At 48.5% G+C, this 25796-nt stretch overlaps 13 protein-coding genes across 13 annotated transcripts; 5 read left to right on the top strand and 8 right to left on the bottom strand.

Moving 5' to 3' along the window:
* The first annotated feature begins 19 nt into the window (after nt 1–19).
* On the top strand, nt 20–1426 carry EV420DRAFT_1530331 (uncharacterized protein). The gene is made up of 3 exons (XM_060472594.1): nt 20–903; nt 955–1007; nt 1059–1426. The coding sequence occupies exons 1-3, from the start codon at nt 453–455 to the stop codon at nt 1296–1298; spliced, it is 744 nt and encodes a 247-aa protein (XP_060333010.1). The 5' UTR covers nt 20–452; the 3' UTR covers nt 1299–1426.
* A 133-nt stretch (nt 1427–1559) lies between these two features.
* Nucleotides 1560–4555, top strand: EV420DRAFT_1668647 (beta-lactamase-like protein; the record flags this gene model as incomplete). Its single annotated transcript, XM_060479012.1, has 11 exons — nt 1560–1756; nt 1813–1858; nt 1911–2002; nt 2054–2632; nt 2682–2871; nt 3012–3158; nt 3211–3360; nt 3419–3673; nt 3730–3871; nt 3936–4192; nt 4259–4555. The coding sequence occupies 11 exons, from the start codon at nt 1560–1562 to the stop codon at nt 4553–4555; spliced, it is 2352 nt and encodes a 783-aa protein (XP_060333009.1).
* Nucleotides 4556–4822: 267 nt separating this feature from the next.
* EV420DRAFT_1640606 (uncharacterized protein) lies at nt 4823–5353 on the bottom strand (the record flags this gene model as incomplete). The annotated part of the gene is made up of 1 exon (XM_060477121.1): nt 4823–5353. One exon carries the CDS (start codon nt 5351–5353, stop codon nt 4823–4825), a length of 531 nt encoding a protein of 176 aa, XP_060333008.1.
* Nucleotides 5354–6060: 707 nt separating this feature from the next.
* On the bottom strand, nt 6061–7864 carry EV420DRAFT_1628546 (Josephin-domain-containing protein; the record flags this gene model as incomplete). The annotated part of the gene is made up of 6 exons (XM_060476066.1): nt 6061–7040; nt 7097–7310; nt 7337–7388; nt 7439–7490; nt 7544–7652; nt 7757–7864. The coding sequence occupies 6 exons, from the start codon at nt 7862–7864 to the stop codon at nt 6061–6063; spliced, it is 1515 nt and encodes a 504-aa protein (XP_060333007.1).
* A 134-nt stretch (nt 7865–7998) lies between these two features.
* EV420DRAFT_1530324 (uncharacterized protein) lies at nt 7999–9401 on the bottom strand. The gene has a single exon (XM_060472593.1). The coding sequence runs from the start codon at nt 9333–9335 to the stop codon at nt 8046–8048; it is 1290 nt and encodes a 429-aa protein (XP_060333006.1). The 5' UTR covers nt 9336–9401; the 3' UTR covers nt 7999–8045.
* A 100-nt stretch (nt 9402–9501) lies between these two features.
* Nucleotides 9502–12675, bottom strand: EV420DRAFT_1619590 (uncharacterized protein; the record flags this gene model as incomplete). Its single annotated transcript, XM_060475495.1, has 6 exons — nt 9502–10551; nt 10600–10701; nt 10724–10945; nt 10968–11292; nt 11345–12168; nt 12223–12675. 6 exons carry the CDS (start codon nt 12673–12675, stop codon nt 9502–9504), a joined length of 2976 nt encoding a protein of 991 aa, XP_060333005.1.
* Nucleotides 12676–12760: 85 nt separating this feature from the next.
* Nucleotides 12761–14620, bottom strand: EV420DRAFT_179998 (arabinogalactan endo-1,4-beta-galactosidase). Its single transcript, XM_060481112.1, has 8 exons — nt 14063–14620; nt 13932–14007; nt 13812–13872; nt 13428–13754; nt 13286–13381; nt 13143–13233; nt 13060–13079; nt 12761–13007 (listed from the first exon to the last, which is right to left on the bottom strand). Exons 1-8 carry the CDS (start codon nt 14373–14375, stop codon nt 12945–12947), a joined length of 1047 nt encoding a protein of 348 aa, XP_060333004.1. The 5' UTR covers nt 14376–14620; the 3' UTR covers nt 12761–12944.
* A 1475-nt stretch (nt 14621–16095) lies between these two features.
* Nucleotides 16096–16539, top strand: EV420DRAFT_1477944 (uncharacterized protein; the record flags this gene model as incomplete). Its single annotated transcript, XM_060469452.1, has 2 exons — nt 16096–16382; nt 16437–16539. The coding sequence occupies 2 exons, from the start codon at nt 16096–16098 to the stop codon at nt 16537–16539; spliced, it is 390 nt and encodes a 129-aa protein (XP_060333003.1).
* Nucleotides 16540–17280: 741 nt separating this feature from the next.
* On the top strand, nt 17281–18449 carry EV420DRAFT_179682 (uncharacterized protein). The gene has a single exon (XM_060481111.1). It carries the CDS (start codon nt 17572–17574, stop codon nt 18259–18261), a length of 690 nt encoding a protein of 229 aa, XP_060333002.1. The 5' UTR covers nt 17281–17571; the 3' UTR covers nt 18262–18449.
* EV420DRAFT_1530308 (polysaccharide lyase family 14 protein) lies at nt 18301–19778 on the bottom strand. Its single transcript, XM_060472592.1, has 6 exons — nt 19164–19778; nt 18998–19109; nt 18875–18946; nt 18739–18822; nt 18670–18683; nt 18301–18613 (listed from the first exon to the last, which is right to left on the bottom strand). Exons 1-6 carry the CDS (start codon nt 19717–19719, stop codon nt 18423–18425), a joined length of 1029 nt encoding a protein of 342 aa, XP_060333001.1. The 5' UTR covers nt 19720–19778; the 3' UTR covers nt 18301–18422.
* Nucleotides 19779–19879: 101 nt separating this feature from the next.
* On the top strand, nt 19880–22003 carry EV420DRAFT_1640598 (amino acid transporter; the record flags this gene model as incomplete). The annotated part of the gene is made up of 9 exons (XM_060477120.1): nt 19880–20141; nt 20200–20472; nt 20522–20530; nt 20592–20801; nt 20851–21195; nt 21247–21428; nt 21480–21566; nt 21614–21704; nt 21753–22003. 9 exons carry the CDS (start codon nt 19880–19882, stop codon nt 22001–22003), a joined length of 1710 nt encoding a protein of 569 aa, XP_060333000.1.
* EV420DRAFT_1668624 (phosphomevalonate kinase) lies at nt 21622–23959 on the bottom strand (the record flags this gene model as incomplete). The annotated part of the gene is made up of 8 exons (XM_060479011.1): nt 21622–22328; nt 22375–22501; nt 22555–22632; nt 22687–22826; nt 22879–23059; nt 23111–23464; nt 23519–23672; nt 23724–23959. 8 exons carry the CDS (start codon nt 23957–23959, stop codon nt 22120–22122), a joined length of 1479 nt encoding a protein of 492 aa, XP_060332999.1. The 3' UTR covers nt 21622–22119.
* Nucleotides 23960–24245: 286 nt separating this feature from the next.
* EV420DRAFT_1619585 (uncharacterized protein) lies at nt 24246–25458 on the bottom strand (the record flags this gene model as incomplete). Its single annotated transcript, XM_060475494.1, has 4 exons — nt 24246–24443; nt 24498–24866; nt 24920–25378; nt 25432–25458. The coding sequence occupies 4 exons, from the start codon at nt 25456–25458 to the stop codon at nt 24246–24248; spliced, it is 1053 nt and encodes a 350-aa protein (XP_060332998.1).
* Nucleotides 25459–25796: the final 338 nt, after the last annotated feature.

Raw genomic sequence — 25796 nt, 5'->3', positions numbered from 1 at the left:
CATGCCCGCACCATCGCGCCTTGGTTCTTGACACTGGACAGTTCCGAGTTGGCTCCTTCTGCCTCAGTACCTTCATAATATGTCTGCCTTCATGAACACTGGCTTCACCTGCAATTTTCTACTGCCGAGGAAAATTACGCTTCTAGTGCATTAGTACTAAGGTTTATCTTGGAGTCAACCTGAAGTGACCTCACTGAGCTCTAAACTGGAACCGTCGATTGGAACGCAGATGTGATGCTTGCTACGGTCTTTCTCTTCGTCCGCTGTCCCGGACGGTCCCAAGAATTAGCCTTCCTTTTCAATTGAATGGGCCGAAATTTTTCGTTGAGATCGCGCAATTGTTGCCTCAGGAGTCTGACACGTCGCAAACTTTGCAAAACTCGCACCATACCCCGCAAACCCGTAAACGTATAAAATCTCGTTCAGCGCTCCTTTTCTCCCTACATCCTATTATGAGCCTTACATTTGCCCATCCACCTCATCCGTCAGAGGCGCTGCAGCGCTCGCCTCCACTAACCCTGGCACTTCATGGGGCCGAAGAAACTACAAAAGACCCTCACACATTCCCTACTTTTGACGACAAAAGCCTCACGTCACCACAGTCGCCTGTGCTCTATCTACCTCCCCTTCTCTCCTCCCTACCTGAGCGGCTAGAACTACCACCCCCCATACCCTCCGACACACCCCCTCTTGTCACAGAAACACGTCTCCCTGACATTGATCCTGCGTCTCTTTCTCTTCACAAAGCTCTGCATCATTTCCGACCCATAGTCTCTAATTACGCCGCGACCCCGTACGCGGAAGCTTTCAACTGGTCTACTTTGCGACTCCCGAAAGACGAAGAACGAGAGTGGTATTGCGTCGTTTTCAGGAGCAAACGAAAACCAGGCAGCGATGGCGGTTGTACGTGTCATACATTTTTCTAGCACATTCCTTTTACTTAGTAATTTGCAGCTCTTTACGATGCCGACAAAAAAGCTCATGATGAGGCCATTCGGAACGGTGGTGTGGGTCCCCCGTTTTTTTAAATCACAGCGTCTACTCACTCAAAAATTTAGTTAATACTTTATTGGTACGGGATACCCAACCAGGAGACGGGAATGAACCTTGCGACCTGCATTTGGCAAAGCCGGAAACACGCTATTGCAGCAAATTCACGGCCCCATCATATACAAGCCATGAAACTTGCGGCTGAGTCATACGAAATATACCATTTAGAACGATATATCCTACGAAAGGTGGCCGGTGAGGCGGGTGTAACAATCCAACCGTACCAATCAGGGGAGGTTGGATGGTGATTTGTGTACTTTTTGGATCTTGCTCTTGCTTTCGTTGTTGTTTGCGTTTACTACCTGCTGTTGTCAATATCTATTCCTCGAGTGTTATACCGCAAGTTGGCATTAATCTGAAAGTCCAAAAGGTTGCCGGCACCCAGCAAGGTTAAAAAGTAGGTAATATGACTTACGTAAGGAGATGCGTATTTTTGTTTGGCTGACTCTTCGATTCAAAATACTAGCCCTGTCTTGTTAAATAGTACCTCCGTCTTTCATTCTTCCATCATGTCTGATGTACCGACATTGAGTGTAACACTGCTAGGTGCAGGCCAAGAAGTCGGACGGTCGTGCTGCGTCTTGCAATATCGCGGCAGGACTATTGTCTGTGACGCAGGCGTCCACCCTGCGTACAGTGGAATTGCGTCGCTACCATTTATTGATGAACTCGACTGGAGCACGGTCGATGCCCTTCTGATAACTCAGTCAGTGCATCTCATTTCGTTCGACTTGGGCGTGTTTGTAACATCTTTTCGGACAGTTTTCACCTCGACCATGCTGCAGCGCTTACCTACATCACAGAAAAGGCGCGTTTCGTCTTTCAATTCGCTGTTGATTGATGTATTTATCTTCCAGTAGACCAATTTCAGAGATGGCAAAGGAAAAGTGTACATGACTCATCCAACGAAGGCCCTCCACAAGTTCATGATGCAGGATTTCGTACGCATGAGGTACGTCTGTTCCTCGGGCTGCTTGGTCTTAATTCTTACCCTTTTCATCAGCTCTACTTCCTCGGATGCCCTTTTCTCTCCATTAGATATGTCCATGTCGTTCGCCTCCATCATTCCCATCTCTGCTCATCAAGTCATAACACCTTGCCCGGGCGTCACCTTCACGCCTTACCACGCCGGCCATGTCTTGGGTGCCTGCATGTTCCTCATTGACATTGCTGGCCTTCGTATCTTGTATACAGGTGACTACTCTCGAGAAGAAGATCGCCACCTAGTAAAGGCTGAAGTTCCTCCCATACATCCGGACGTTTTGATCGTTGAGAGTACCTATGGCGTTCAAAGTCTAGACAGCAGGCCTGAAAAGGAGCTTCGATTTACTAACCTTGTGCACTCTATCATTCGGCGAGGTGGTCATGTTTTGCTTCCTTCCTTCGCGTTAGGCCGTGCACAAGAACTTCTGCTCATCCTCGACGAGTACTGGAAGAAACATCCTGATTTGCACAACGTACCTATATATTATGCTTCTGGTCTAGCTCGAAAGTCGATGGCCGTCTACCAAACTTACATCCATACAATGAACTCTCATATCCGATCTAGGTTTGCCAAGCGCGATAATCCTTTCGTTTTCAAGTATGCTTCCAACTTTCTTTCAGCTTGTCTGTTGCTGACTTTTCGTCAGACACATCTCAAACCTTCCTCAACCTCGTGGCTGGGAGAAAAAGATTGCTGAAGGCCCTCCGTGCGTGGTACTTGCTAGTCCCGGATTCATGCAGTCCGGACCAAGTCGAGAACTCTTCGAACTCTGGGCTCCAGACTCGCGGAATGGGTTGATCATAACGGGATACTCTATCGAGGGAACTCTTGCTAGGGTGAGTGAATCTGGAGATGGTCGTTTATTCAAGATTTCGTTGCGTGTGTACATTACAAGAGCAAGAATTGAATTTATTTCTGTCGACTCTCTTTCTGAGCTTGAGGCATCACACTCATCCACGGCTTTCCCCATCTATAGGACATTATGACGGAACCGGATGAGTTCGAATCAATCAAAGGCGGCATGATTCCCCGGAAAATATCGGTGGATTACATATCCTTCAGTGCTCATGTCGACTACTCTCAAAACTCAGAGTTCATAGAACTAGTCAAAGCGCAGCATGTGGTCAGTAAAGTCTTCAGTATTCTAGTTGATGACTTAGTGACCTTTCCTGTAGGTTCTGGTTCATGGTGAACAGACGGCCATGGGTCGTTTACGGGCGGCAATGACCTCGCGGTACAAAGAGCGAGAAGAAGATGTCAAAATACACACCCCTCGTAATTTGGAAACACTAAACCTTTCTTTCCGAGGTGAACGTGTAGCAAAGGTATGTAATACATATAAATTTATATACCATCTCTTTGACCAGAACGCCACTTGTCCAGGCCATCGGCACCTTGGCAGATGCTGCGCCGCAAACGAACGACATCTTGTCAGGTCTTCTAGTCGCAAAAGATTATTCATACACCCTCTTGGACCCGCGAGATTTACGGGACTTTGCGGGACTTTCTACCTGTACCGTCACGCAAAGGCAGAAGATTGCTCTAGGGGTGGGTTGGGGACTAGTAAGGTGGCATCTTGAAGGGATGTATGGGCACGTAGAGGAAGGGTTGGACAAAGATGGTGTCCCCACCATGCGGGTGAGTCCTGTATTTCTCGCTCTGGCGTTCTTCGACGCTAATGTATGACGTTGTAGGTCATGGGTGCTGTAGATGTGAAACTAACTCAAGAACATGAACTGACTCTCGAGTGGGATTCTAGTGCGAGTAACGACATGCTTGCCGATTCGACTCTTGCACTCATAACAGGAATTGATAAGAGTCCCGCTTCTGTCAAACGTAAGCGAGATCAATAATTATGGACTACAATTTCTCACGTTTATGGTCTGCGTTTCTGTCACAGTGACGTCCCACGGACATTCCCACTCTCATCCAGACCCTCACGAGCACCCACATGCAGATCCAAGCCCAGATGATGACACTGCATCTATGAAACGTATTCAACGTCTCATCATGTTCTTGGAAGCCCACTTTGGAGAAGTGGAGCTACATATGCCAGAAGAGCTTGATGAAGAATCGGAACCGGAAGGGCATAGTAACGAACCATCACTACTTGTTCAACTTGACGAGGCAGATGCGCGAATAAGTTTAGTTTCCATGGTGCGTTTTATTTTGTGGTTCCGGTGCACGGGATCAGCGATGGGAAACTAACTGTCTATTTGTCAGACCGTCACCAGTTCAAATGAATCGCTGCGAAAACGAGTGGAAGCAGTCCTTGATATGGCAGTTACAACAGTCAGTTCTCTGACGGAATCGTTTTCTTCAACTGTTTCTTCAGTGCACCACGAGGAGGAGAGTGAGAAAAATGCCAAGAAGGGCTCCCCTTCTGATTTACCACAGGACGCGATTACTGAAACCGAGAATGTGGTGGCGTCCGATGCACCCAGTGCGGAGAAGCCCCTTTCCAAGTCTAGTGTCCAAGATGATGAGAGTCACGAATCAGATTTAGAGGTACATGGTTAATTCCGCTAAGGATGGAGTGACATGATAATGCGTAACTGGCGTAGCTAGGTGTATATATAAATGAGCAGGTATCGTTGCGATGACACGGTGTTAAAGAGGTCCAATTGAATGCGGCGAAAATATCCAAAGGTCGATCAAGATAACTACAATTGTTAATATGAGAAATAAATGACAAAAGTACATGGACTATCCGTTGTTGAGTATTGTAAAAGATCGGAATGCGTCAAATCCTGCTGACACTAGACAAGGACACACTAAAGACAATAGCTAAGTCAAATCTTGCAGAGGAGGGGGATCGGATACGACGAACCTCCATGTTTGAGAAGACTGGGGAGCAACTGGCCGCCACTTCATTGCATATAATATCTTTTTCCTCTCCCTTCGCATGACTTCTGCGATTATCCACATAAGGGATGTCGGAATTGGGCAGGAAATACAAGGGATAATTAAAAGCCATGTATCTTTCCCCAGCCTGTCGATTTTGATATCTTCTTTTCCCTCCATGATAGTTATGACCAAGAGACAGACACTGCATGATGTCCACAACAAGGCAGAGGCAAAGGCGATAATGATGCTGTATATTGAGAAGAGCCGTGATGAGCCGCGGAGCTCAAAGTGTGTTGCTAAAAGCATGACAACATAGTAAGGAAAAGTGAGGGCGTATGAAGCTGGGAGGATCCAAAGAATGGGACGAACGCCCGCGTTTATGAGAGCGACCAAGACGAATATCAGAGTAAGAGTCGATACGCCCAGTGTCGTAGAAACGAGAGGCTTTAGTTGATACGGCAGTGAGTTCATGCTGCTGCGAGGATGGGGCGACTGGAAAGAAGGTCTTGATGGATAGATCCACCCCATATACTTTTGTGGATGGCATTCATAAGTACACGCCTATGTGACTGGGATCGAAGCATCTCTGCATCATGTCACTGTAACTGATCGAGTTACCACACGAGTTGAGAAGAACAGGTAGAAGTTGGGAGCCTGTATGATAAGCGCCGAACGCGGTGCCACGAGTATCCTTAATTCGAACTGAGCCCATCACAGCGTCCTCCGATTTACTCACTATATGGTGACGGCGGGTACCGAAATTCTGAAACTAATATTGACCGAGTGAGTTATGGGAACCTCGGATCCCGCGCACCGTCTCTGTTATGGTATCAATGGGGCAGTGTACTGGGACGGTTCAGTGATCAAGCCACCATCTTGCCGGGCACAGTGAATTGTACGAGGTCGTTCTATCAAAACGTTGAACATGAGGCGCTGTAGATGATACCCTGCGTTGCTCCAAAAATACAAAGTGAACCAAGCCAACAAAACATATATCAAGGGAAAGACCGGAAATCACCTTCAAGTTGTTTTAAAATGCCGGGCAAGATTCCTTGATTGCCGCACTCCTTGCAAGATCTTCTCAATGAACAAACGTGGTACTTCGCGGTGCGAAAAGATGGTTTAAGATCAACTTACGGGCCAGTACAACGAGCTTCGATATGAGATACATTACATCTTTAACCTCCAAATTTTGCAAGTCTTCGTCTTCGCATTTCTTCGAGGCTGACAGCTTCTTGGGAAGGCGCTTCAGCCGGCTCAGAAGATGCGACAGTCGAATTCCCATCATCAGACGGCGTAGATTCGACATCCTGCATATCGGTCAAAGCAGACGATGATGACTGAGGTGGGTTGATTGTTGTCGGTGCTGTCATCGGTGCCGGCGGACGTGGAGATGGCGTTTGGAATGCGTCAGGCGCAACCCAGTTGTCGGGAACTTGAGCCAGAGATTCCTTCAAGGCCGCCTGTAATTCTGCGTCATCATCGTCATACACTCTATCCCCACTTCCTCTGCTAAGCAATGTTGGCTGACCGAAGTTCGGAAGAATTGCTGAAGATGCGCGATCCTCGATATCATCTTCGACTTCCTCGTCCTCTGATCGTCCATGGCCCTCTGCCCTGGCCATTGCTTCGCTCTCAGCAATGGCGCGTCTCAGATCCTCGTCATCGCTGTTTTCCTGGCGTCCCGTGCGCCCTTCGCCCCATAATTCTCGTTGAGCATACTGCTGTTCAGCTGTCATTCGTTGAAGAAGCTGTTGATTGCGTGCCATGCTAGCAGCTACGGGGTCCAGAGGAGTGTCTGTCGGTGTTTGGTCACCCGAACTGTGTTCAATAGGCGACCAAGAGCCCCTAGGAGGCGGCATATTGGATCTCGTTAGAGCGGGAGGATCGAAATTCATCATAGGGTAATCAGAAGACGATCCGGCCATCAGTGAAGCCTGCAAAGCGGCTTGAAGCTCATAATCCTCATCCTCCAATCCTTCAAAATCGTGACTCCCGGCAGCAGTGGAATGAGAAGTTCCTGTCGTGAAAGAACTTGAGGATGGCCGACCGGAAACGCCAGACTCAGAGACGATAGTTGCGAGATCGTCTGCATCTACGCGAGGGAGGCCTAGAGGAGCAGAAGGGTCTGTCTGGGTCACTACAAAGACCGAGTAGCCTAAAAATATCATCTCACTTAGTAGGAATGCAACTGTGATGGAAGGAGTTACTGACCATCAGCCTCTGCCTGCTGTAGTACCATCCCTAGGTAGGTTTTACTAATCCACCGGGGCTCAGGGAGAAGAGAATTCAGATCGAACCAATGCCCAATCCCAGAATCTTCAGCTAGGACGGGGGAAGCCGGTCCAAACCGACGGAGCGTGTACCAATGCTGCTGGTAATTCAGAATAAACGCCAGTTGGGTGCTGTATCTTGTGTCAGATGGGAACTTCGAAGGGGGGGGGGGTGGCGTACTATGGCGTGTCTTGATAAGGATCTCATGGCTTCTCCTCGCCATCCAACAAGGCTGAACAGAAGTGAATATGCGTTGAAAGCCCCAAGAGAGCTCACCCTTACTCAAGACCCCATACTTTGAGTGCTGTATCTAGCACTTGTACTGAGAAGAAGCCTACAGATTTTTGATATGAGGTGATTCTCCAAGATAAGGAAACCCGAACGTACCCGTATCGTCCATATTCGTACTGGCACTTTCTGTGTTCAAGTCATCATCGTAGCTGGCTTCCTCTGCATCTAGTCGACGGGCAATCTCTGCGAGATCAGGAGCAGTGAACTAGCACTCGTTGAGAACAAAAGTGAACAATACAAGCATCTACTCACGTAGCTGCCCTCTAAAAAACGTTGAAATTTTCGGGTCAGATGAAGTGCAACCAAAACGATAGACGCACGTAATAGGGAATTGAGAGCATGCTGAGCACAGAGGAGAGAACCGTCCTCCTGCTTCTCGTGGTATAGGTGTGGTATCATATCCTCAATGGACATCATCGTAAATGAAGGAGATGAGAGTAGACGCCAAGGTTGTAAAACGCAGCGAAAAGCGGTACGCGTCGCATTTCGCGTTGCGTCATCTTATCTTATCTCTTATCATTTCCCTTTTGCGCTTTCTTTCTTTTTTTTCTCCGGATATCCCAAGTTGGATAGACAAGAAATAGTAATAAATCTACATCTACATCTCTTCTATCTTTATACTTGGTCCTGGACGACTGTAACATACAAGAATGTGCTGTTTCAGATTATCTCCTCGTGTGAATGCCTTCTTGCATCCATCATGCGGACAGCGGAAAGCTACACGTAAATGTGAAGGACACACATCATAAGAAAAAGTAAAGATCTTACGCCTCTCGCAAAGATGAACGCCCTTGACGTGTCTCTTCAGATGTTCTCCCCGAACGAAGCACTTTCCGCAGCCTTCGAATGTACAGATATAACGGCGACTTGAATCCGCAAGCCGGGTTTTCGAAGCTCTGACGCCGAAAGGAATAGATGGCATAGTTTCAGATGAAGCCAAAGTTTCATCGTCAAAAGACGTGCTGGGAACATTGCGTCCGCGAGTCTGTAAAGGAATCTCTCCAGGATAGACATGGAACTCGGAAGCGATAGTAGCACTGCGATTGCGTGACATCAGGCTAGAGAGAGATATCTCTTGAGGCTCTGTTTTGATATGTATTCGTTCATTGTGTAGAAATGGTTGATGTGTAGGATCGGACCGTAAATCCGAGGACGTAAGCGCGACTCGTTTCGATCTAAGAGCAGGACTTCGTGGAGGCCTTTCTGCGAATGCCAGATTTTCCCGTGAATGTCCTTTTGTTGGGTGAGGTTCGAGATGGCTTCGTTTCGAGGTTCGTTCTTCAGGACTGTCAGGGTATTTCCAATGGACTAGACCCCGCGGCGGCATGATAGGACGAGTAGAAATCGAAGAAACTGATGTGGAGCCAGAGGTTTGAGGATAGAGGAACTGAGAGGATACAGTCGCTCGCCGTTCACGTTTATCTCTGCCATTTGATTTCGGCCCAGGCGAATCGGTTGCGCATTTTGACGCAGTCTTGGAATTGGGTTCGAAGTTGGCTGAGAATCCGGCAGAAACGGTAGCTCGCCGTTTGCGTTTCTTCGGCAGTAGCCTTTGAGCAGGAGGTGATGCTGAAGGAGAATGAGGTTCGTAGGAAGATCCGCCATCGCTGCTGGGCGAGGACTCAGAATTCATCAAATCCTCACCGCGACCATTGTGCTCGCTATCCTGAGTCAGCAAGGAAGAACGATGTCGACGTCTATCAGGGCGGGAATAGGTATATTTGTTGGAGAGAAAGCGCGAAGTTTCGTCGATGAAGGTATTCTTATGGCGGGGCAGATGAGTGACCTCGCCCTCGTCCTCGGAGTCGCAGTAAGACGAGGGCGTCGAGGCTGACGTATCTGTACCGGTTGAGCCAAAATCGTCTGGGTAAGAGAATTCCCAAATCATGAACAAGTTGGATACTCGGTGCTTGGTGGTGGTCGTAGTAGTTGAAGACGAAGGAGAACTATGTGACTGTCACGCGATGAAGTGATAAATACAGTCTGAGTTGCTATGAATACAGTGTGGTAAGTAGTGTCCATCCAATGTGTTAGATTCCAAGTGAATCGTCGGCTCAAACCTCTCTCTCTATCCCCATCTCTTTCTGCTGGTGCTTCAGTTTCCCTTTAAGCTTGTGCTCCAACTTGTCTGCTTTGTTCTCGACACTGCGTCCAAGCCAAGCGATATTCCTAACACCCTTCCATTGCATCAGCCCACGATGCTTCCGGTGTAGTTCTCCTTTCCTCTTTCGATAGTCCTTGAACTGATTTTTTACACCATCAATAGTACCATCCGACGACCCAGACGTGCTCGAGACTGATGACACCGAGGAATCAGACTCGTACAAGACATCCCGTTGGATATCATCATGCGACTCTTCCGCACAATCCAGAACCTCCATTACCTCCGCCAGGGAGGCATCTTTGTCAGCCATGTACTGATGATAGCCGCTCAAGCCCGGCCATAGCTTCACCTTCACATCAATGCTTCCTATCGGCTCTCCAATATCGGTTGTGGCGTTGAATCGCGCCCGTGTAAGTGCGTCGTTTACGTTCTTCCTCACGGTAAGCGTCACGGCAAGCTCTTCCCCGTCGGGAATGTCTTTCAGCCAAAGCGTCGAGAACGCCGGAATAACATCAGGTCCCAATGCACGTTTCTGGAACTGGACGAGGAGACAGGACGCGTAACGATTCTTGACCGCCAAACGCACGGAGCGGCTCTCGATTTTCGTTTTCCAGCCACCATCAGGATGTGGGTACATTTTTCGACGTCCATACGGGGTCTGAACAATCAGCTTGCATGAAGCAAGATCAGCCGGGAAATTAGCGGAGGTTTTGACGCTAGGCTGAATCTCCAACGTGCATAAATCCCATCCTAAAAGCTCGCGAGGAAGTTTGGCTTGCACACTGCGGAATGCCAAGGAGAGCCGTACTCGCCCGTATCCAATTCCTCCAACAAGAGGGAAAGAGTCCGTTACTTGTGATCGATGCTTGAAAATCTTCTGCAGCGGAAGAACAACGACTCCCAGTAGAGGATCGGTTTCATGAACCCGAGCGTCGCGAGCAGCAATGATAACTGTGGCATCGAACCAGTTTTTGATAAAGCGCTCAGTACTCGCATTGAACTGGAAAACTTATTTAGCAACAGTCGGCAAGAAGCTATACACACTTACGTATGGTTTCTTGGTCTTCATCTTTGTCCGCGTCTTGTACATCCGTTGATGGTTGACAATAACAGTGCAATACGGACTAGGAAGATCGCTATCCTTCCTTTTCTAGCTCGCCAGCGTCCCTCACCTTCTGAACCCCTAATTCAGTGATCTGCTCAATACTCACAGACAATATACCACTAAGCCATTCATCAGATGGCTTGGTGCTTGCTATAATTTCATCTTCTTTCTCCTTCAGATCCTTCTGTTTTTGCTCCCTCATCTCTGCACTCTGAGTATCCCTTTCCGGCATGGCCGCATGCGCATTTTCATCTTCTTGGATAACCGTTTCGGTAGTCGCAGCCACATCCTTAGGAATGATGCTCCAGAACCGTCTTCGAGAAGTATCCGACAGACCAGTGCAATACCCCAGGCCATTTCGACCCGTCAGAGGCGACCAGATCATCCTGGCGCGACCTCGACTGATTCGAAGTTTCGATAATGTCGTGCAACGAAATCTCGACTGTCCCAAGGATATCGTCCGCTGAGAATCTATCTGGAATAGGATCAGTAACGGAAAGTTGTTGCAAAAAAACCAAAGACCGACCGGAATCCCAAAGCTGTAGCCTGAGTCTCTCCCGAGCATGAATTTCGGCGGGTGTAACAAGTAACATCATAGTTTCTTCCCAGACAGGTCTGGATTCGTTTTCAATTATTCTAGATGTAACATTATGAGAAGGATTCCTATGGAAGAATCTCAAACACCAACCTGGTGGAGCAGAAGGGTTTGCCCCACTTGCCCCAGCCAACTGACACGTATGGATCTCCTTGCTTCTGCTTTTTAGACAGCCAGAACTTGCCTTCGTCCCCATTCCTGAAGCCTTGCGCGCTCTTCAAGGTGACGATGACCGCCCCAATAGCATCAGTGTCCATCTTTTCTTTTCCGGTCAGTAGCGTTTTGAGATCTAGGTTCAGGCTCCTTGGCGCGACATACTGTCCGACAGCCATATCGATGGCACTTTGCAACCAGCCCGATAATCCGGGAATGTCCATGATGTTTAGGAAGTTCTGCGCCAGCGGAGTACAATGTATTTCGACCTTCGGCTGTCCCAGCAGCGTTAACGTCATTAGTGATAGAAAAGGTGGGTTCGGCATTAGTTGCACTCTCAAACGCATCTTGGCAACAAGCCCAGTAAGCTCAACCCACACGGGCAAAACTATCCCTCCGGATAGATAAAACTCCATAAGAAGGTGGGCATTACGCGAACGACCAGTAAGTCCAGCATCTTGGCCAACAGATCGCGCTTTGTACGCGACAGCAAGCTCGAGATTGACAAAATCCCCGTCTTCTGGTTTTGTGCCACTTGTCTCGTTGGCACTCAAAGAGCGAACGCCGAGGATACGAAGGGGCTCGGTGCCTTGCCCGATGTCGGCAACACGAACGCCGTGGACTAGCTTAGGAAGCGTCGCTTGAAGAGCGTCTTCGAGCATGTCGGATACAGAGGTAAAAAGTGCGGGGTTAACGATTGGCCATAGCGATGCCAGGAAGGAATTGAGCCATGCTGCAGTCTCGGGGCCGGCGAGTGGCTCAGGCTAACCAAAACTTTAATGTATACTTCCATGAACAAACTTAAACGAGTGACATACCCTAGTACGATCATCGTCGTCGTCAATGGACGACTGCTCTTCTTCTTGCCCACCATAATGAAGAACTGCGCCGCCAGCAACGAGGCCTATGACACAACATGTAGCACCTCCCAAAACTAGGTTCAATACCTCTGAGGAGCTAACGAAGGTCCGGAATATCCACGACAGTGCCAGTGACGCCGCACCTCCAGCGCCCGCGGCAACAGCACTGGTCATGAAGGCGCGAGACTTGCGCTTGCCCTGGGAATCCGAATACTGCCATCGTCGATGCCGCAGCTCGTTCCTCACCACAGCATCCATCTGTCCGACTGGTGAATTGCTGGAGGGATACGATACTTGGTGGAGTTCAAACGACGTGTTGTCATGGATAAGAAGTGGCAGGTGGGTAACAGGGTCTGTCACCTCTCTTTCCTCTCCTTTTTTACTTGTATCGTCGTTATTAGAGTCGCTCATGGTGGATTTGGAGAGGAGAAGCCCACGCGTTAACCGCCCCGCAGTCACAGCCTTATACGTCCATTGACATACCAATCAATACAATCATCAATACCTTGACAACACCCACAAAACCTTATTTTTGATGATTGAAACAGAATCGAAAGCTGGGCCTTTGGCAGAATTGTACAGGAAACAGTGAGCGCAAGAGGAACAATCTCAAAGGAACTTCGGTTGTTGCCGGCCGGGCCGACTCGAAACAACCAACGTTATATACATACAGTATACGCCTAGCTGGCGAATATATCAATTGAATCCCGCGTTTTACCTGAACTATCTACTAGAAGGTTATCCTTGATGTTGTCATCAATGACTGCTTGTCCGAAATTTGCATAAAACACATACCGCACAGCTAGAGCCAAGGCCTGTGAGGGAAAATTCAAAATTTTCAATCCAGAAAAATCAGTCGTTGAAATTGCTTTTCTCACCTGCGTTACCGATCCAGCCCGGTTCCCAGTAAAAAAGACCTATTCCGTGGCCACCAGAAAGTCCATCTATAATGCTCTCAAGGTCGGACATCTGTTTACCAATCGATGAGAACAGTGTGTCAAATAGAACTTCTGTGACCAACCCAGGTTTCCTGCCCTTTCACAGATACAGCAATGCTTTCAGTCAACGTAACTCCAGAGCATTGGACTGGCCAGTCGGTCTCGACGATCATCACGTCCTGTAAGGGTCAGAGAAGTATTCTGAAAGGTGCAGTTTGGGCTCACCTTGCCGTATGTAGAGACGACTTGTTTAAGACTAGACTGCAAGGCAGATAGTGTGGCGCCCGAATCATAGAAAGGATACATCGAGAAGGCCATGACATCAATGTCATCGAGCTCCAGATTACCCTGGAAGTCAAGGACGTATTCGTAGAAGTATAATACGCTGTCCTGGTCCCATCCATTCGCGAGATGAATGACTGTTTTTGTCGATGGTGATGCTTGACGGACAGCATTAACTGCAGAGTGCAAAAGCTCAGACAGAGGCTCGTAACCATTTTTCGAAACTTGTCCTGTTGGCCACAAAAAGCCGCCATTGATTTCGTTACCGGTCTAAAAAGTATAATCTGACGTTTATAAAAAAGAGGGGATAGCGTAAGCACCACATACCTGAATGAAATCAATGGGGGTTCCCTGATCCGTGAATGCGTTGACCAAATCCAATGTGTATCTTTCAGGCGGCGATTCAGACAAATACATAACATGAAATTTTAAGAAAGAATAACGTACTGCCATATTTCGGTATTCAGAGAACTTAAATCTTGGGACCACGCAGAAGGAATGGCCTGTTTTGAGGGATCCGCCCCTTTAAAATCAAAGGCTATAAACATATTGACTTGCTCATCTCAAGCAAGACTTACATGTATCACTGTAGTGAAGGTCAATCAGCAAAGCCATTCCTGCATCTACCGCTCTGCGCGCCAAGGAGAGACCATAATCCAGACTGTACTCAGAATCGCTTTCACTAGTCCAAATTCGGATCCGTGCAATATTGGCCCCATGATCGGCAAGAATATCTTCGAAAGCTTTCTTGCTCCCACCATCCGAATAGGAAATACCAGAGTTCTCCAAATTGACCAGGGAAGAGAAGTCAGCACCATAGTAATTAAGCGAGTGGACTCGCAAGAGGGGCGCGAGAGCGAGGAGAAGCCACAAAATTAGCAAGAGGGCCATTTTGTGTAAGCATTTCACACAAGTGCTCAGGTGTTATATACATGAGTTTACCTACCGTGAGGGTCGGGATAATAGATGACATAGAAACAAGATTATCCGATTGGGGAGCCCAGAAATCGCCCTATGAAGTTGTATGGATGGTCATAAGCCACTGCACTCGTGGGTGCCTTGAGCAGGCATAAATTCGGCGCTGGAAGGACTACACGGGCCGTGTGCGAGAATGCATACGTTGAATAGCCAGATTAATTTCAGCACGCGAAAACCGTTCACGGGTTCTTACCTGGACCCGCCTGAGCCCTGTTCTGCCAAGTCCTGGTAGTCGGACGAATGATGTGTAGACGGGACGGGTTGCTTCTGTAACGGATGATTCCTGGATAAACGACAACGAATCAGATTTTCTAGTTGTTTTCTAGATCAACTTTCAAACAGTTTCAAGGGTAAAACCGGACTGAAGTACCGTCAGAAAAGTTACCAAGATATGGCCCCTACGAATGATGAAGGTCTGCGGCGTCCGAGCCCTAGTTAACGGAATTCCAGTGCGTATGGAGGCATATCATCAGGGTGAGTTGGACAATGGACCCCGGGCCGATGATCACAGGGTAAACGCGTCAGGCGACGCGCATGAGGCGTGGGAACATTTTCGTTTGCATCTTTCCCTTTTGGTCATGGCCTTCCATTGGGAAATCTGGCGACATTCGCGTAAGTATTCAGTCTTCTCTGCTGTGGTTTGCGCTGATGTTTGTAGTCAACGTGCTAGTCGACGCTGGACGTGCTGCTGAAAAACGAACACGGATTCGCGTCTTCTCGTGTGTATTCCATGAAAGATGCCCTGAATCCTTGTCTCAAGATTGACGGGCTAGGCTTGATTGGCTTGCCGTTGAGTAAACGAGATCCTGCGGCCATCAAGTCTTATTGTATGCCCTACGACGAGATCCTCCCGAGTGGCAGGTGCTGGATGATGAACCATCTCCTCGTAAGCGGTGAAGCCTCAGAATGTCCTATTGTGAACTCCAATTTAGATACATTTCTATAATCCGGAGTGGGACGCCTGGATTAAGAAATCTGTTCTCCCAGTGACTTGCAAAAATATAGGTGTCGAACCTTCGAAATCGCATTGCGAGTTTGACAGGCTACTTCTGGAGGCATACTCACCTTGAGAGAAGTTCTATATGCCGTTTATGTCAGCGATTCTCATGCAGTCATAGTGATCTTACCCAGGACAGCTCCGTCTTCGAGGCTAACATTAAAGAATGTAACTAAGACCTCATCAGTGATTCCATAGTTCCCTCAATGTTTGGAACTATGGATATCACTCTGCCTTCAAAGTTCACAGGAGGGTCCCCTTTGCTTGCAGTATGGCGATTCCGCTCAGGCCATTGCTTTTCCCAATTCTCCCTTGACGACAACCGTTGTAGGATCCTTCGTCAATATTACCCACACCATGGAATCCGTGAAGTCCGGATATCGTCTGTCGCTCAATTACAGGCTCCTACACTCCTCTCCAGGACCTTGACCCTTTTCCCCTAACCCGCAGGTATAAAAGATGGCTTAACCACTGTCTTTAAATCATGGAAAGCCCCTGACACTGCAGGAAAACCTACAATGCTCGCCGCCTGTGTCACAGCCGACGAAGACGCTTGCGACTTCTGTGTTTAATATCGCCAATCAACTGGGCTTCAGGGTGTACCACACTGATATTAACTACACATTGACGAGCGCAATGACCTTAAACGGCGTCAAAATCGAGATCCCTGGGGTCGTTACTATGCGTTCGACGACTACGAGGAAGACCTCGATGACGCTGACTCCGGAGAAATGTAGAAAAGATGTTCTTTCTATATCAAAGGCTGTTGGGATTCTCAGAGAGACAGCTGATCGTTGGAACGACGTTGATACATTCTTACTGGTAGCAAAAAGATGCCGGCTACACACCAACATCGACTTCATGGCCATCGAAGGTTCCATTTCCATGTATCAGGTCTTCGACTGGAAACCTATTGAAAATTTGTGAGTATTTCTCCTGTACATGGTTTCCATCGACATCTCATTAATATATGACAGTTTCGTAGACACCATTAAATACGCCCAGACAAACTCCAAACGAATGACCCTGGTAAAGAAACAAACGGCAAGAGAAGGTTCAGACGACGAAATCATCAATTGATGCTCGCAAAATAGTGCAACTATACTGTGTTCACTTCGTACCCTGAAACATCGCGACATCAAGTGGCTTATAGCAAGTATCAAAGATCGTAGCATCAATTTCTTCCAAAGCGAGTGAGTTCCTTCTGGTTTTTCTGTAAAATTTCGCTGATGTGTTTTTTATAGTTTGCTTCCACAGCTCCAAAAGAGCCATACAATCAGGATTTCTGGTTGCCCTTCGTAAGAAAGTTATACACCGAGGGGGGTGTATCACCGTCACTGGGGGATTTCGACTCTGCGATATCTCATATTGTTTTATATATGGTTACGGTGTCGCCGTTGTTTCCATCTTTGCTTCATGCTCCCCAAAGGCCGAATGGGTGCTACAGCGCACGATTTTGCCAATCCTTCATGCATAAAAAGCCTGGTCCAATTATGCATCGACACTGATACAGTCGAGCATTGCAAGCAAATCTTTGGGAAGATGAAACCTCTAATAGCGGCTACTGCTGGCGGCTGGAAGGCCTATCATGCTCTGGTTCCTGTCTTGAGCCAACTCACCAACTCACCCCCAACTCTCAGGCCCTTTATCGGACGTTTTTGAGACCGCTGCTCGTCAACTTCTTCACAACTCTCAATCAATCACGGATTCAGACACGGAACCCCTGCTTCTGGCCCTAAGGCAGACCAGTCATGCATTCCTTAAGCAACTGTATGTTGGCTAGTCGAATTTTATCGTGTCAAGCTTGCTTATTATCGTTAGGATGGCGCCTGCATTCATCGGCTATATAGCGAAGACGCGGTCGTAACAATTGGGAAACGTCGCGTGTATCTTACAGAACAAGCTGTTACCACTGTCGAATGACGATTCTTCGGAGCGCAAAGATATAGCAGAAATAATAGTGCAATGCGTCACACAGATTATCACCACATTTGACTTCGGCATCCTTGTGGGTCTTTCCGAGTCTGATCCTAATCGAGCCCTGGGTTCTGTCGTGGAGCTTTTTAACCTGGGTTTTCTATCTGGCTCCTCCATGCAGACCAAAATGAGTACATGTACGCCATACTTTGTCCTTTTATCAAGCATCTGCATGCGCATACAGTTCGAATGGGCCTGCAAATCACGTCCCCGCCATTCTCCACCTTTTGTGCAGAGGTGACTAGTATATATGCGCTAAAAATAATGATCCCCAAACCCGACGAAGCCATTTTACTCCAGTTGCCCAACATAGGATGTAGCCCTTGGTCCCAGTGCATTCTTTGTACCAATCTCCGAGAGTTTTTTAGTAACGGGAAGGCGGTTCATGCTGTTACAGGGTCGCATGCTGAGCGCGGGCATGTGAAGAAAGAATTGAATGAGGTGCATGCCAGGCATTCTAGGGTTGCGTGGGAAACGGTTCATGACAATTACCAACTGACCTTACGGGGAGGCGTCTCGGTCTTTTTGGGGCGGCGAATGCTGAGTGGACCTTACTTGCAGATAACTAAACCCAAGACCATGAGGGTTCATGGCGCTTGGCTTGCACGGAGTCAAAATGGCCAAAACCTTCTTGCCTCGATTCCCATCGAGGCCGTTCAAAGGCAGATTATGGGTGGTGAGTATGACTGGATCCGTGGTGTGATTGTTGGTACTGCCAATATTGGATCAACAACAACGCTGCCCAGCCCTCTCGCAAATATGACTAACAGCGGGAATCTTGAAACGCCAACGGGACCTCCTGCCAAGAAAGCTACATACAATTAATCTACGTTTCCGGCATCGATTTACCTCTAACATGCCAGTGGTATGTATATCTTATGTATTGTATTGGTATTGTACATCCGTGTGCTCCTAAGTACTACTAACTATTTATTGTCCCTTTTACAAAGATGAAGTTCGTGTTCCGAAATATTAGAGTCCGTGCCTCACATGCATAGAGAACCGACCGTCAAAAATACAGGGACTAAAGTTGTCCAGAGCTGTGATATCCACGAGCTACTGGCTGCACTGGTAACTTCAAGTCCCGTCAAATTGGACGGGTTTGAACCACCCCACATCGTAATATTGCGAAAGTATGTGTGGGTGGTATTCGGTGTCGCCCAGCTGTCATCTGAACCTAATAAATCACGATCAGTTCAGCTCAAATAGCCAGCATGTAAATACAGCACCAACCTCCGAAAAATGTCCTGACCAACGATTCATCACATGATTTAGATAGCAGATAGCTAAAATAGCACTCACGAAAAATACATCCCGCCAGCATCAACAGACGAGCTGCTTCGAAATTGGAGATCCGTTTGAGAGATTACTTCGACGTCGTTATAACTGTTCATTAATATCGGAAACTGTTTGGCTTGTACTGTTACTGGAATCGTACTATAATTTGAGGTTTCCGTTCGCTACACTCGCCGGGTCATTGAGCTGCACGAGAAGAGTGACTTGATTCCATCTGCCGCAGAAAGTCAGCTACTCTACACTAGTGTCGTGACGGTAGGCGCACTCTCCGGTCACAAAACTAAAGGCTCCGCGGGATATACTAGTGCCAAAATCGTCATTGCAGGTGATACTGCGCTCGCTACAGAGATTGTTCGGCGTAGGAATATACGCGTATACTTCAAGTCCGAAGGCGTTAGAATATGACTGGGGATTCTAGTGACATCGCGTACCTTCAGCAGCGCCTTCCTGTCGCCACATCAGTCTAACACTAAAGCAGTCGCTACCTGTGGGCTGATTACCACCGCTACAGCCAGTAGCGTTAGGTCCACCTCGCACTCCAGGTAACTTGCCGCCTTTTACCCAGTCGAAGTCCTTGTCAAACGCTATATCGTAGGACAACATAAGAGACTGGAACACTCCGCCATTGGACGCGTTCCAAAGATTGTAGAATTGAGTGCCACCAGTGCCATGCGAGAAACTGCCTTCTGGATATGTGACCTCGAGAACAGGACCGGAAGAGTTGGCAGTGAATGGATCACCAACGAAAGCAACGTTGTCGGAATCGTCCTGGAAGCGCCCTCTGCTCAATGACCATTCCGAAGCAATGAATGTGTCCGTCTCATCGCTGCTTTGCGTAGCGGTTGGAAATGGGAATGTCGTGCTCGTCGTGAGAGAATACTGAGAAGCCAGCTCTCGTGGAGAAAGTTGCACGGCAGCCACTGGGTAGACAAGAAACGTGAAAGAAAAGAAGGCGAGAAAGAATAAGGAAATAATAGTGGTATACATAATGCAATGAAGAAGGAATGGAGGAAGTGGTATACGACTACGTTGTGACGAACCAAGGTCCGAATGCCCTTTCTGGCGGGACTGGCTGTGCAACTTTATTCTCGACCGCGACCACGTCCACGTCCTTCCCATATGTTTGCCTCATAATACGGATATCCAAATGTTCGGTCAATCTCGCAACAAAAAGGGCGATGGTGATACTGAAGGCGAGGCGCGACAACCTCTGCTAAATCGGTCACAAGACGACTTGGTCGACGACGATGTAGTCTTTGCCATCGACGACGATGACTCAGACGATGGCCAAGTTGAATCTCAGTCTAATCCACCGCATAAAGGAAAGACTGAGCATGTCGTACGTTTTCAGGAGGACGTGCAGGTCATAGGCCCTCCCTTAAGGTCGACCATTGCGAGCAGAGAGGCAGGTGTGTGCGTGTCAGACATTATCGTTCTCGACGAATAAAACGAAAACTATTTACACAGAATATGACCTCGATTCTGATGAACTCGACGACGAGGCCACTGTTAGAACACCTCCTGGACATATGGACCGTCGCATGCCACTGCTCGTCGGATTATTGGACTCTTCCGCTCGGAGAAATCTGGACACCGCTATTCCTCTACATACTTCTACTACTGGACAGGCGGACCCATCAGAGTCAGCTTTGGACCTAGAGGATATAGCTGCGAAAGCAAACGCAGGTGGAGGCATGGTAGATTCGATAGCCAACATGGCAAATTCAATATTAGGAGCAGGTATTTATTTTTCTTCACATTCTCGATCTGCATCTGATTTTTGAACTAGGCATCATCGGTTAGTCTTGTACTATTTTGTGTTAGGCAACCCTTACACCGTTTCTTACTGTCTCGTCCAGGTCTTCCTTACGCCGTTAGCCAAGCTGGATTTTTCACGGGAGTTGTCCTGCTGGTAGTACTATGTGCGGTAACAGACTGGACCATTCGTCTTATCGTCATCAATGCAAAACTCAGTGGTAGTCATTCTTACATTGACATCATGAACCACTGTTTTGGATCAAGCGGACGAGCGGCCGTTTCCTTTTTCCAGTTCGCTTTTGCGCTTGGAGGTGAGTCGACCGTAGCAGCATCATATTACATTGTTGAGATTCTATGCAGGCATGTGCGCCTTTGGGATAATCATTGGCGATACTATACCTCATGTCATCCGCTCAATATTCCCCGACCTACGTTCGATACCCGTGCTTTCATTACTTGCGAATCGTCAATTTATCATTGCTCTCTGTACTATTTGTGTATCCTACCCATTGTCGCTATACCGCGACATCCATAAACTCTCGCGAGCATCTGGTCTTGCCCTCATCGGGATGCTCATAATCGTTGGCTCAGTCCTAATCGAGGGCCCACAGGTCACTCCTGATTTGAAGGGTGATCAGTCCAAACGATTCACCGTCCTTGGTCCAGGCATTTTCCAGGCCATCGGGGTTATCAGCTTTGCATTTGGTATGCAGTGTTCTTTTTGTTCTTCCCGTCGCTCACTTATTGTTCATCTAGTCTGCCATCACAATTCATTGCTCATTTACGGCAGTCTACGAACTCCAACACTAGACCGGTTCGCCCAAGTGACCCACATATCTACCCTAATATCGCTGGTGTCATGTTGCACGTTGGCAATTTCAGCATATATTGTGTTCACAGACAAGACACAAGGGAACATTCTCAACAATTTTTCTCCGGTGATTAGGCTCCTTCAATTCAATATTTATTTCATACTGACGTGAGAGCAGAACGACACGCTCATTAATGTTGCTCGCTTCTGCTTCGGATTGAATATGTTCACGACATTACCTTTAGAACTTTTTGTTTGCCGAGAGGTCTGGATCCTGAATTCATCCAAGGTTCTTCCACTGACAGTTTACAGGTCGTGGAGCAATATTTCTTTTCTCATGAGCCTTTCAATCAACAACGGCATATATTCTTCACTACAAGCATTTTATTTATGCCGATGCTAGGTAAACACTACTTGCCGTCAAAGCCGTTATGACTAAACGAATTTATAGTTGCACTGGTTACTTGTGACCTTGGGGTGATGCTTGAGATTACCGGCGGCGTATCAGCTACAGCGCTGGCATTCATTTTCCCTGCCGCCTGTTACCTCAAACTCATAAGCCCCGAATCACCGTGGCATAGCCGAAGAAAGCTGCCTGCTGTTTGTTGCGTGGCATTCGGAGTAACGGTGATGGCTATCTCTTTGTTTCAAGCGCTGGGCAAGACCTGGACTCCGGAAGGCAACGCGAAAATCTGCATGTAAACCGCGCGCCATCATAAAACGGAACGCATGGATGAAGTGCTGCGTATCTAGACCTGGACATTATACGGACAACCATTATGTAAATTATAAAATTCCGTGCAGTATCATCACTACGCCTACGACTTTTGGGAGACGGCTTCTTTGAGGCCTTTGATGTGTTCGAGCACCTCGACTCTGGTACCCTTGGCCAAGCTTTCGACGGCAGATAGCGGCGAAACGGAGCTGTACGTTTCCCAAACATGCTCCACACGTACTCGAGGCGGTTGATCGGGCGATGGGTCGACTGGATCGAGGACAAGTAGCCACACAGCATCATAGCCACCGGCTAACGCAATTTCAGACGGGGAAACGAACGAAGGTAAAACACTAACCTCCAGGGACTCCTCCGCCAATCACGCCGGCTTGGGATATACACGCGTCTAGCAGCCGGGTCTGTTCTTCCGGTTCGATTGGAACATCAGCTAACGCTCCCATTTCTCGCATCTTTTCTCGAATTGACTGAAAAATGCCGTTAGAGTGTTTAACCGTTCGGAGAAGTTAATTCTGCCTACCTCAGATATTATGTGGGCTGCATAGAATGTGGAAATAACCGGCATTTCCTCTGGTGGGGCATCTGGATTTGCGAGCCACTGAAAGAGCAAATGAGCACGGATTTGTTATAAGCCAAGGTTTTCGGAACAGACCTGAAAGTGATTTAATGATGAGATATATTTGACGGCACTCTCGTAGCTTTGTGGATCGGCCGTGTACAGGTTTGAGATTTGGATGAGCGTCTGTGCGAGGGATTGGTTTAGCTGATCCAGTGCGGTCCACAGCGCGCCGGCTGTACAGAAAATAATTAGTTGTTGTTCATCGGAGGATTAGAACATACCGACCTCGTTCGGAGTCTTCGTTTCTCCATCTAAGGACCTTACCCACCAATGAGGGTGTATCACTGCCAGCGTCGACGTCGGCCAGCATGATTCGGGTCAACGGAGGGAGTTGGAATGGCTGTACTCGATAATTCCAGGCCTCGTTGAAAGGCGACAGGACAGGCAGGAGGGGGTGGGCCGATGTCTGTATGTAATGAGTTCACATGTACTCGCAACCGAAATGAAGCGGACACACCGAGTCGTCGCTCATCAAGTCATTCAGAACCCCCGGCGCGAAACGAGTGTAGATGTGACTGCCAAACACGGCGGACGACACGTCGAACCCACTGCCGACCTTGCCCTGTGCTAGACAGTGTACGTATTGTGCGAGATTGTGGGCCAGCCGTCTGCCGTCGCTGTTGACGTCTGAGAATGATGATGCAGGTATGGCACCGAGATGAAGTAGTAGAGCAGAGACCAGGGATGTGATGAGTGCCGCGGAGGAGCCCATGCCCGTCTTGTGGACATTGGATAATGATACGCCGGTAGCAGCGAATGGTTCTATAAGTTCTAGGGAGGTGATTGTTCGTGGAAGGTCTAGTGACGCCAACTGTCCGAAAGTCTAGTAAGTAAGACAGATAATAAAGACCAAACGGAGCAGTACCTTGGCTCTCTGGGAGTAGAAATCATTGTCGCCAGCAATGGCGATATCAAGGCCCCTGGCCAAGGAGTCCTGCAGGGAAGGCAACCCCTTGATTTCAGAGACAAGGGCGAGTGTCTTTTTTAGAGCAAGATGGACAAATTTATTGGTGCTCGACCTGGAATGATAAATTTGGGGTGGGGGGCATTGAAGAAGATATCTGGCTCACTGTTGTGCAGCTTGTTCGACCTGGACAGAAGGAGTCCAGGAGACATTGTATGTCCAGGTCGCGGCTTCGAACTGGGGGGATCGAACACGGATCTGGTTGGGCAGCCCGTCCGTTATGACGGTGTAGAACCGGGACGAAGCCGAGACAACAATGCCAGAGTAGGCAGGATCGAGGACGAGATATCCGCCCGCGATTAGGACCTTTCCTGGGGACGACACGACGGTAGAATGTGGCATGTCGAGGGGGGCCTGCACTCGAGCCAGCGAGGCTTAAATTCAATTTTATATTGTTTTCGTTCGCTGATCGGTCCAAGGAACAAGAAGGCGGCCGGAAATGGAACGGTAGAGATAGGAATCAATGAATACGGGCCAATAAGAGCCTGTGTCAGATTTGTATGGTACAAGAAAGACCTGAGTTGATGATTGCTGCATTTGACACACTCACGTACAAACGGCGTTACTTCTTACCTGTCGCTACTACTAATCAGGTCATACCTCCGGAATTCTACATATTCATTGCTAATTAACGTCCCCCCTGCCTGAACCACTCTTTTTGTTGCCCGCATGTCGCATTCGTGCAGCCAGGGCATCGCAGTCCTAGCTGCACGCTCGTCGGCCCACGTTCACCTTGACGCAAATGCTCTGCTGCAATATCAGCTAGTGCACGGATAAAGACGGGGGAATCATTCAAAGATTCAGCACGGTACACTTCGATCCCATGCTGTAACCGTAGATGAGCCTGGCACCAATCGAAAGGGTCGACTGACTTCCTCACCTTCCTTGCCTCTTTGGCATACTCCAAATCGAGTTCGTACAATGTCTCAATGTGGTCGCTTGTAAATGCAATTGGAACCAACACTACTTGCTTCTCGCCCAGGCGAGCTAGTCCTTTCAAGGCGTCGCCCGTTTGCATTCCCATCCATGCCGACGGACCAACCTGCGACTGCCACACCAAACGGTAGGGGTTAGAGTGCCCCAGTCTGTCCATGACCGCAGAAACAGTCGCAGACACCTCCATGATATACGGGTCCCCTCGGTTCACCACAGACATCGGTAGCGAGTGCGCAGAAAACAAGAGAACGGTCTTGTCGCGTGTTGCTGCCGGGAATTTTGCCAAGGCGGCTTCGATATTTATCGCCACTGCCTGCACGGAATCAGATCATTCATCAACCACGTTTGTTTTTCAAAGGGACGAACCTCCACAAAGCCTGGATGCGTCCCCCACCTGTCTATCACGCTCCATTCCACGTCCCCAAACTCTGCCGCTTTTCCACGCCGGAAAATTTCGTTCAGACTGCTCCCGGTCGTGCTGCAGCTGTATTGAGGGTACTGTGTGAACGCGATAGCCCGCTTGACACCGTCGGCCTTCATCTGGCGTGCTGTCTCCTGCGTGAGTGGGTTCGCATACCGGAATGCGACATAACTTTTATGCGGGGCGGTTTCCGGATGCAGTTCATCCAAAAGACAGGCCAATCCTTCGCCTTGCAGCTGAGTGTATCGTAGTATAGGTGACCCGCCTCCAATGTCCGTATACTGTTGCTCAATTTGGGGTGTCCGTCGGCGGGCTATTACAGGTGCAAGGAACCGTTGAAAAGGCAGCGGGATAAGGTCGTTGTCCAAAAAGAGATTCTTTAGAAAATCATGGGTCTCAGCCACCTTGCACGCGACGTTAGAAAAGTGGGGTCCCTGCAAGCAAGTCAACAGCTCACCGTCGACGGCCCGCCCATGTTCAACATGACAACAGCTACTCGGTGGCATTCAGACGGGCACCTTTCCAACGGGGCGAGACATTGACACACCTGTGGGACTGCATTTAGTCAGTACAGGCTACACGACACCAAGGCAGCGCCCTTACCTTTTCCCAGCTGGGGGTCCATGGTGCAAAGTCGCCAACGACCGGGACAGCGCGTGCGATATTCGTGGTAGTACAGACATTTTATCTCGTGGGTACCACAGTGACGAAGAGGTCAACTGGTAACCAGTGGGCCGACCGCGTCATGGACGATGAATACCCGTCTTCGAGCGTGTGAATAATACCTCTATAAGGATATAAGGCCGCCAGCCAATCGGTGTG

This window comes from Desarmillaria tabescens, assembly GCF_030435595.1.
Source record: "Desarmillaria tabescens strain CCBAS 213 chromosome Unknown EV420scaffold_11, whole genome shotgun sequence".
NCBI classification, from domain to species: Eukaryota; Fungi; Basidiomycota; class Agaricomycetes; order Agaricales; family Physalacriaceae; genus Desarmillaria; species Desarmillaria tabescens.
The sequence above is the reverse complement of the archived record's forward strand: the minus strand, read 5'-3'. Positions and strand labels throughout refer to the sequence as shown.